General features: G+C 38.0%; 1 protein-coding gene across 1 annotated transcript; it reads left to right on the forward strand.

Annotated features, from left to right (window-relative positions):
* The first annotated feature begins 6,720 nt into the window (after nt 1–6,720).
* Nucleotides 6,721–9,881, forward strand: LOC103387713 (homeobox protein Hox-D9b-like). The gene is made up of 2 exons (XM_008322471.2): nt 6,721–7,850; nt 9,364–9,881. The coding sequence occupies exons 1-2, from the start codon at nt 7,148–7,150 to the stop codon at nt 9,606–9,608; spliced, it is 948 nt and encodes a 315-aa protein (XP_008320693.1). The 5' UTR covers nt 6,721–7,147; the 3' UTR covers nt 9,609–9,881.
* The last annotated feature ends 868 nt before the right edge of the window (nt 9,882–10,749 follow it).

Raw genomic sequence — 10,749 nt, forward strand, 5'->3', positions numbered from 1 at the left:
TGTGTGATATGTCGTGGCTCCGTGACGTTCACTTGGTACACACAGAGAACGAGAGACGTTAGGGGCTAAGTTTTCGAGGTGTACAGTAATGAATTACATTAACTCAAGTTACTGTAATTGAGTAGTTTTTTTTAAAATAATTTGTAAATTTTAAGTCGTTTTGGGAATAGGTCATTTTACTTGTCTGGATATTATGACATCGTGTGGATATGCAAAGTTTACAAACCCCTGTGAAAGAGCCAGGTTTTATGATGTGAAAAAAAACTAGATCACAGGAGGAGAATGACAAAAAACAAAAAATCTTGTTTGAATTAGTGTGCCTTAAACTAATGCTTCCTTAGGACAAGTTCGTTCAGTTTTGGGGAAGTAAACAGGAAGCAGGACATACCAAGGTCCAGGGCTAAAAAGGCCAATGTCATCATCACCAGCACATTTCCTTTACCGGCTCTAAACTAGTCATTCTTAACCGTAAGGCGCCATCTAGAGGGCCGCAAAATTATTTCAGTTTTCTTTCTGTGGGCCACGAGAGCTGCGGGACTGCATAGGGTTATCAACTGAACTCTCCATAGACCACTGTATGTTATCAATGAGGAGCTCAGTTACAATGACGTTTTCGACCACATGGTGTCAGTAATTCTTCCTGCCTGCTCCTGTTATCCACTGAGTTTCTGTTATTTTGGAGTTTGAGGAATACACTTCCTGCACCTGAAAAGAGTCTCCTGAGTGCTGGGTTTGGGTCCTGCCTGCTTCCTCTCAAGGCCTCATCTTAACAACGTAATGTAATTCAGTGCATTATTATTATTATTATTATTATTATTGTTATTTACACAGGGTTGAAGCATAAACATGGACCCGAAAGAGGAGATGCAGTGCACAAGCTTTTATTTAGCTTTTTTTTTCGTGTTACAAGCAGTGGCATCACAAAATTTTTAAGGTTATAGTATGAGCATACAATGAATGCAACACTTTATACTTATTCAGTATAACCCTTATATGGAACAAATCTATAAATTAATTCATTTAGGGACATATTTGTATTATTTGGAGATTGAGTTAGGCGTAAATAGTTTTTAAAACAATGTTTTATGCGATAGAAAAAAACAACCATTGTTGTTAAAAGTCGTCAATTACTATATGCAGAGAGAGACCTACAAATAAATGAAATAAAGGGCCATTTCACCAGTAATTCATAGTAAAAAAATAGAGCATAAATGCTCATCGACGCTGTGCAATAAAGCTGTAGCTGCTTTTTTTGGGTTTTTTTTTTTTTTTTACTCTGCAGTTATATATGGACTTCAGTATATTTCAATGTGGACTTGCAATTCCACCTTAACATGGTTCATATTGACGGATGAGCTTGAGACATGTTCTGATTAGTCGCGTTCACAATTAGGCCAGAGTAAAGATCTAAGACACAGAGAAAAGCCAAACACAGGAACCTTAATCCATTACTTGCTTCATTCTCACTGAGAACATAACAAGGATATATCTACAATTTTGGACCACTTGTCCACTGGTCCCATTTTGTCTGATTCCAGTTTGTTTATTGTTATCTCTCGCAGCATCTTTCAACTGGTCATGGTTTAGTTGAAGGGCCGTGGTGGTCTTTATGACTTTGGACCAAGATAGTTCCATTCTAACTTTAAAATATCAATTACTGAGACCCTATGTATTCCATTCTAAAATATCAATTACTGAGACCCTATGTCTGTATCTGTTTTGACCTGACTTGATTTGACCTGTTTTGAATTGTGCTGTTTTTATTCGACTTGATCTGTTCTGACTTGACTTATCTCAAATTTTATTTTTTGGGGCGTAAACACTACAAGATTTGACCATTCCGAGTTCCAGAATCTGGCCAAAAATCTCTGTTGTGAAGTACCGGGAGTTTTGGAACACTGTGTGAGAGCCAAATCCCAGTTTGTCCATGCAGCATTACGAGTCCTTTGGCAAGTCGAAAGACAATGAGACATTTTTTTAAATTGTTGGGATATTTTGTCTTCAGAGGGGAAATGAAGGTAAAATTAGCTGATCCCACCTTTACTGTGAGCATATGTTGATGGTGCAGCGGCTTCCTTTTTTTGGCCGTTTACTGTGAGCAAATGATGCTCTAGCAGCGGCTCTATTTGGTGGCTGGTCGTTGTAGAGCACGTACTTCAAACCATTGCCCTGAAACACTGAGAATATAATACCACACTTGTTTTCAGCTGCGGTGTAAACATGCAAACCTTACCGGGTTGGTATAGTAATCAAGAAGAAGTTCCAAAGTTCTTCCCAGAGACCCATTAGGATTATTGATTAGCTGAGTGCCATCAATCCATGCCAAAAACACACACAGAATTCCAAAAATAGAGTTATTTAAATACAAGAAGGTTTTTTTTTAATAGGAGTCATTTCAATGGTTCTCAAGCTTTCAATTCAGTGCTGGTTCTGAGTCAGGATCAGTTCTAGCCACAGATGCAGTACAGATCCAGACGGGACTGACAAACTTCACTTTGTTGAAAACAAATAACCTTGTTACAAACACAATTCAACATTAACAATTCGGAGGCTGAATCTCACAGTGTGTTACTGGATAAAACTCAGCTTTCAAGGGTTAAATTGAGGATATATATGTAGAGAAGAGTATTTGTTATTTATATTTTCATAATTTGTTTTGGCACAATAGTTTAATGAGATACAATGCCATAAAGTTAAATCACAATTACAGGTTCCTTCATTCCTAATTTTACGACTGTTATGCAAGGCACTGGAGTAAATGATCAAATACATATACAGTATAATCTAACTATATAATACATATATACATATAATACATATATATGTTAAATATACAGTATATTCTAAATATAATATATATATACATATATTATATATATAATATTAAATATAGAGTATAACTAAACATTATATTTATTCAGTATTATTATATTCAGTATTATAATCATACGTTCCATTCCTATTATTTACGACATTTGTGGTTACGTGACCATTTGGCGCCAATTTCATAAGAGTTTCTTAATACAGTTGTCTTCGACTCTGTCTGGGCGGTGCGCTGCAATACAAGTGAAGTGTCATGGCTCAGTCACGGCTCACCGACAGTCACAGAAAGTAACACCGCAGATGTATGTGTTATTTTTTTTTATTAATTGTCAATTTAATTCCTGAAGTCCAAATACGCCATTAGTTTTATCTGTATATATATATATATATACATATATATATATATATATAATACATTATTTGGCCTGAACTATATACACGTGATTTTATTAGATCGTTTTCTATCGTTTTTATATGCATTAAAACACGTGATATGCAACTGGGTGATAATTATATCCCTGTGTTTAATGCAAGTAAATAAAAAATGACATCTGATCTTTTTTTTTTTTTTAAACAGGTTACCTGGTGGAACAGTGAGGATGAGATGTTTTTGTTTTGTTTTCTTTGGAAACTGAGATTTACAAGATGTTAAACGTCTGAGAAACAAATGATTCTGCTAAACGACACATTCGGGGGGAAAAAAAAACCTTCAAAAGGCTAAATATACTGGTAAATCATATATTTGTAAGGTCGGTCACGATATTTGACTTTGTTCTAATTAAAAAAAAAAACTCACCCCGTAATCATTTTCACACAAAACGCTAAGAATGATACCAAAATGTTTGTTTGTTTGTGTGAAAATAATGCCAGGAGGTTTATCTGTATTCGGTTCTAAGAAAGTATCGTCATTTCAATGACTCGGTTACGTTGATAATATCGTCAACTTCTTCTTTCTGGCTTATAATTATACAATGTTAAAATATACGCTTGACGTTATGTTTTGTTTTATGCAAAAAAAAAAAAAACATGATGAAAAATACAATGAAAATGATTATACATTATCAAGATTTAACGTTATGAAGAATAATCGAGCGAGTTGTAGTATGGAAGTATTCTTCCATTAAAGAAGGTAACAACTGTTGACGCGATGTGTCCTTTATTTTTATTTATTTTTTCAACTTTCACTATCGATTGTTCTGCATCTGTAGTTGTTGTAATTAATATTTACTGTACAGAAATGTACGGACATTTGTGATAAGAAAATGTTGATCTGGTTCTTATTGTCCTTATACTTCCGTATTACTAATCTTTTCGCGGGTTTCCCGGGTAAGAAATTCACCTTCCATATTCTTACATTCTCGTTTTTTTCTTTAACAAGAATCTAAAATTAAAGCGTTAAATCGGTAAATAACTACACAAAACAACACAAAGATATGTGTACATTTTGTTAGAAAAGTGAAATTGACTGCGTGGACGCTTCCACCTGCAACCGAAAAGCGAGCCCAGCAGCGCATTTGAACGGACGACTGTTTTATTGGGCCCGTGTTCGTCATATATATAAACTGTATACAAACGAAAAGGCACGCGGTAATGCCCCTGGATTACACTGCAGTAAAAACGGCAGTAAAGTCCCGCAGTGTTGAGTAAGAGAACGAAATCTCTCGAAACGGAGACAATGCGTCCTCTCTGGCTCTAGGATTCTGGGATCTCGACCCAGACTTTGAACAAGACGGTAAGCAGACGGCAGAAGCAGTGAGTCCAAGGCTGTTTGTGAACCTTGAACTGCATAAGCATCCACAACACACCACATGCATCACACGACCCCCCCCCCCCCCCCCCCCCCACCCCCCCCCCCGCTTTTCTGTGCCAACACAACAGGGCAATACTGAAGGGCTGCTGTATATTTGGCCAATCGTTTTCTTTCCTGCCTCACGCATTCACTCGAGTATTCGTGTGTGTGTGTGTGTGTGTGCCTGACGTACAAAGAAAGACAAACATAAAAAGAGAGACTGTGTCTCTGTCAATGTGAAATAAAGGCTTTCTGTTTATTGGTGGTAATACATTTGACTATAGGGAGGCCTAACCAGGTTCTGCTAACTGAACGATCTGGATAGATACAAAACACAAGAAAACACACACACACACACATATATAAAATATATAAATATAAATAATATATATAAACATATACAAATATATATACACGCACACATGTGTACATATAGTTTCCCGAACTCCCGAGGGATTAATAATGTTAATAAACGTTTTGCAGGACATTTAGCGGACATACCAAAAAACAAAAAACAAAAAAAACAAACAAACAAAACAGCGTGACAACAGACGTCTAGCAATACATTAAACTACGTATAAATTAGTTGCGCGTTAGAAAATATTAAAATCAATTCCAGAAGTCCATTATACTTCATCCATACGTCAGTGGGCGGTACAACCCAATTTATACAGGTGCACGGGGTCTCGTTTTTCCGAGACCTTATATCGCGAGAGAGTCAAAACTGGCACAACTGATTCACGTTGAACATGTCAATGATGTTGCTAAATATATGACCCGGGATTTACTGTATGCGAAGAGATGGGTGAAGTGATAACATTTATTTAATCAATGATTTTATTTTTCACAAGATTTTATTTTCATCAGGAGCAGCAATTGTAGTAATCGGGTAAATACTGATAAATGTGCTGTGGTATTTGTCGATAAAATATATATTCTGACCCTGCTGCTCCCTGGTGGTAGAAAGAGAAGGAATCATAACCGTAGGCCCTCGGTGTGTTGAGTTCCGACTTCTGTCATAACACATCATTTATTTGTTCAATATTTTGAACAATTTTGAATGTGTTCAATAAATGTGTTCAATCACTGTCGATTGCGCACTTCCTGGATTAGAGACATGCCGCCACACGTTTCGACACGTTCCACTTTCTTGTGCTGAATGCAGAACTGATATAATTTTTTGCCTGCTTGATATGATACAATGCTTAATTAGTTAGTTAATGCTGAGCTCAACCCTTTTTGACAACACAATTATCGAGAAATAGCGCCTTGCCAGGAAATCCTATGTTTTCTTATGACTCCCACGTACATCTGAGTAAAAGCGTGAACAACGTGTTGTTTGGCTTTTGAACCGTGGACGTGTTTTAATATTTACCTTGAAACCAAAAAAAAAAAAAATACAGGATTAAAGCAGTAAATTTTAGCATTTAGTTCACAAATTAAGAGATATTTTATCTTCTGGCTCATCAGCATCGACAGCATAAACGTCAACATTTTACGTCGGTACTCATGTTACGACTTTATTCTCATACTTTTATGACTTTATTCTCTCACAAATACCAATATTCCGTCGTGTAAATTCTATTTCAGCAGCAACAAAATAAATATTAAAACGCGCTTTGATTGTGAAATAAAACAAGGGACAGATACACATGGGGTGGCAGCGACATTGGCTTCGCCAAATACATTTACTGAATTTGCTTTCAGTCTGCATATATATTTTTATTTAAATATATCTCAGCTAGACCACGAACAAATGTGTTGCGGATTTGTAAAATAGACGAAAAGACAGAAATATGGTCTGCGAGAAACAGGCGGAAGTCAACAAACCGGTTTCACTGTGATTATTATCATTTGGCCAGAAGATGGCGCAAAGAGTGCACAGGAGAAGGCGATTCCGGTCCATGGTTGGAAGGTTGGGACATTTTCTGCATCTACTCGACAGCCGTTTGACTTCATAAACGACGAAACTAAGGCTATTATACTCTGAGTAATATATGTGATTTGATACTTTTCGTATCGTAGATAGATAGATAGATAGATAGATAGATACGTGATTTGATACTTATCGTATCGTAGATGGATGGATGGATGGATGGATGGATGGATAGATAGATAGATAGATAGATAGATAGATAGATAGATAGATAGATAGATAGATATCTTTACTCGGATCGTAAATTGCTCATTTGCTACTTTGACTTTTTGTTTTTCATAAATCAGCGCATTAACCCGTGGTTTACACAAGGTCCGCCGTTTTTTTTAAAATATGTGCTACAACCGGGTACATCTAACAGCTGTCTTGTAGCCCGACGATAGCGTTTATACAGGATGGGGGAAAAAAAAAAGATTTATTTATCATAGCGGGTAAATAGAGTCTAACCATGTGGTGCAGGCTGTAACCAATAGGCAGCTGAGGAGAAGGTTAGAAAAAAAATACTACCATTTTAGGAGAGGATGTAAGCCACTATACCAGCCCATCTAGCGTTTTAGAGACGCTGTTAAGTATCCCTTAATTAAAATAATAAAGTAAATATGTCGCTAACGAATTATTATTCTATGATGGGGCTCCAGGCCGAGGAGTCGTATGGTGCACATCTCATTCCGGGAAGTTTGCAGATTTCGAACGCTGGCTGCGCAAAGTCAGTCCGAGGAGCACGGGACGTGGAGGAGGACACTCCCGGCTCACACATTCCGGATATTTCACATTTTTCAAATAAACAAAGCAGCTTAAATGGGTTTTCCCCTTGGACAAACACTTCGACCTCCTCCCCGTCACCGTCCCCGTTGCAGCAGCCCGCCGCCGGCGCCTCCATCGCTGGGCTTTTTCAGCCGCATCACCTCCTCAGCCATCACCACCAGTACTATGGCGCGCAGACGCAGAGTCACACCGCCGAACACCTCGCCTGTTCGGCGTCTTCGGAGGGCAGGTTTGTCCGCTGCTGGGAGGAAGTGACTCCAGGTTCGGACGCGACTGTGTCCCAAGCGGCTTTTCCTGCCGGCTGTCTGTCCGGTCAGAGTGACCATTCTACTCTGAGCTCGAGGTACGAGACGGTCAAACCTGAGAACTCTTCACCGCCGTCGAACGGCAGCCCGGGGGATTCGAGCTACGCAAGCGCGGCCGAGGTGGTGCTCGAGCGGCTCGGCACCGTAGAGGAGCTCGGAGGAAACCCAGAGCCGAAGAAGGAGAAAGACGAGAAGACACAGCACCAAGAGCAACAGCAGCAGTTTGACCCGGGTAAGGACAGTCACTTTACGTCTGTGTTTACTGTGTGTGTTAATGTGTGTGCGTGTGCACGTGTGCGTGTTTAGCGAGGGAGAACACGGCCTAAGTGTGAGTGCGTGACTTTAATTGGCCTATAAATGTCTTGTAAACTGTAAAAAAATCAACCATTAAAATTTTAAGCAGCTTTTGTTTTGTTATTAGGTCATTCGTCACTCTGAACAGGGCACCGAGTATTAAACGGGACAAAGTTTAGTTTCTCCGTTGGAACATATTGTTTTTCCTTACAAAATAAATACAAATAAAACATAAAGCCAATCGAAAGAAAAAAAATCGTATTTACATTTGAAATATTTACACAGGTAAATACTGCATATTACAGCATTACATGTAAAACAGAAAATACTCCTAAATAAAATAATTTTGATGGGAATATTAAAATTGTCTTGGAAGGTTCGAGAAATCACATGTAAATGGAACTACTGGCAAATACAGGCAAAAATATTTTAACCTTGATAGTTTGCTTTTTTTAAAAAAAAAACAACTACTGGCAAATACAGACAAAAATATTTAAACCTTTATAGTTTGCTTTTTTTTAAAAAAAAACAACAACAACACATCTGTCCGTGTACTTGTGTGTGTTAAAACAGAGATAACGAAATTGTTTATTGTCGGGAATGTTCCGAGTGTCCTAAAATTAATTTCTTACTAAAAAAAAAAATTAAATAAATGTCGCCGGATCCGCTCCTCAGATTCTGTGCTGTTAAACGTCAAATGTCTTGTCACATTCCACTTGTTGCTGTCTCTCTGGCTGTGTTTTCGACAGCCGTGAGGATGCCTGACTTTTAGATAGCTAGCTTGATAAATAGCTATCTATCTAGCTATCTGCATATAGCTAGCTAGCTAGCTAGCTAGATAGATAGAACTTTATTAATACCGCCAAAGTTTTTTTTCTCGGGAAATGTAGGCTCAATAGTAGCAGTACAGCACCAAAACAACAATAAAAGCACTGTTTTTAAGGACTGTTTGATTCTCCGACTTCTAATTTGTACAGTCTACAGTAGTCTACAGGTGGATAGTCTTTTTAACAGTGGCGTAGCATTAGCAATATTGCCCATTAGGTCGTAAATAAATTGAAAAGAGTGGTGATCAAGAATATGACAGAAATCTAATACACACATACTCACACACATACCTATATACACTCATAAATACATACTCATACTTAATATTGATTTTAAAGGTTTTATAGGGTTAATGGATTCTTCAGAGCTGTCAAATGTTTAGTCAGTTTAGGTTTTCAGGGTTGTTGTTTTGGTCAACAACACAGCGGAATCAATAAGCATATTTTTTGTAAGGACAACAACACAGCGGAATCAATAAGCATAACTTGAATTGTGCTTAAAATGAGAGATTTTACTATTGTATTACAGTGTATGCATTTAGGCTCAGTAAACATAGCAGTTACCGAATTGGCTGATAAATTTTTTTTAAAAAGTCAATGCCCTCATTTTCTGTTGTTTTGCAGAAAATCCATCAGCTAGCTGGATTCATGCAAAGTCAACCCGTAAGAAGAGGTGTCCGTACACCAAACATCAGACCCTGGAGCTCGAAAAGGAATTCCTTTACAATATGTACCTGACCAGGGACCGGCGCCTAGAGGTAGCAGGACTGTTAAATCTTACTGAGAGACAGGTCAAAATTTGGTTCCAGAACCGAAGAATGAAGATGAAGAAGCTCATGATCAGAGAGAGAAGGGGTATTAATGAATAATGGATTGGGAGGGAGGCTGGAGAAGGAGAAGGAGGAAGAGGAGGAGGGGGATTAAGATCAGACCTCATAAAAGAAACTCTGCGACCATTACAAGTTTTACAGACTCCATTTTGGATTATGAGGCTCATCGTGGCCGCCTTACAAATCTGCGGCGGGGAAATATTGAAAGCAAGACCAAAATGTGTTGGGACAAATCCATCTCACTGAATGGGAGAGTTGGAAGTAATGCACAAAAGAAAATGCTATCACGAACAAAGAGATCCATGATTTAAAGAGAAAAAAATACGGAAAGAAAAAAAATACATTTGAATTTTGAATACATCAGTCATTTAGCAGAATACGGAAAGAAAAAAAAAACTCAAAAATTTTGAATACATCAGTCATTTAGCAGGGATCTGTTTTCTGATCACAGTTTTTGTCTCACATGTCTTAAAGAATAGAACTACTTGACACATACTTGAGTTCAAACAACTACCCTGTATATTACTGCATATTGTCTACCAGGATGTGTTTCATGGCTAAAACTCTCATTCCTAAACAGGTCTGTCATAATGTTCCAGGTGCATCTGTGAGGCTGTTAGTTAGCAATGACTTACCCACAATTTTATAAATAAAAGAGAAATGTATAGTTGCAGGCATTTATACAATACTTTGAGAGAAATATATATATATATATAAATATATATATAAACAGTAAAGGTTTCTTGAAACAGAGTCAGAAACATGTGGACGTGAACTGCAAAGGAAGACAGAAAGCAAAATAAAGCTCCTAAATAAAACCTACCGACAGGAGCAGTGTATGTCTTTAGAATAGTGTCAGTGTCAGATGAAGTCAACACCATATGGCCTAGTCTGGACCGGTGTCTTCAAAGTCCATATAACCCCACCAACTAGGGTGAAAGGTTGTCATGAAAAAAGACGTGTTACTGTGTTGAAGTACATTTGAAGGTTGACTTGTAATGTACTGCACAGAGCTACACAGGGCCGTACACTCCCACGTCCCGCTGCGTCACCGGTCACTCCGAGAGGAAGGATTCTTCAGAGGCTTCGATGATTTCTCATGTTTGTGTCTTTGTTTCCCAAAGACTGGGTCGCGACCCTCAGGAGGTTCGCAAGAGTTTTTTTTTTTTTTTTGGGGGGG

The sequence above is a fragment of the Cynoglossus semilaevis genome, chromosome 12, assembly GCF_000523025.1.
Source record: "Cynoglossus semilaevis isolate Cse_v1.0 chromosome 12, Cse_v1.0, whole genome shotgun sequence".
Lineage (NCBI taxonomy): Eukaryota > Metazoa > Chordata > Actinopteri > Pleuronectiformes > Cynoglossidae > Cynoglossus > Cynoglossus semilaevis.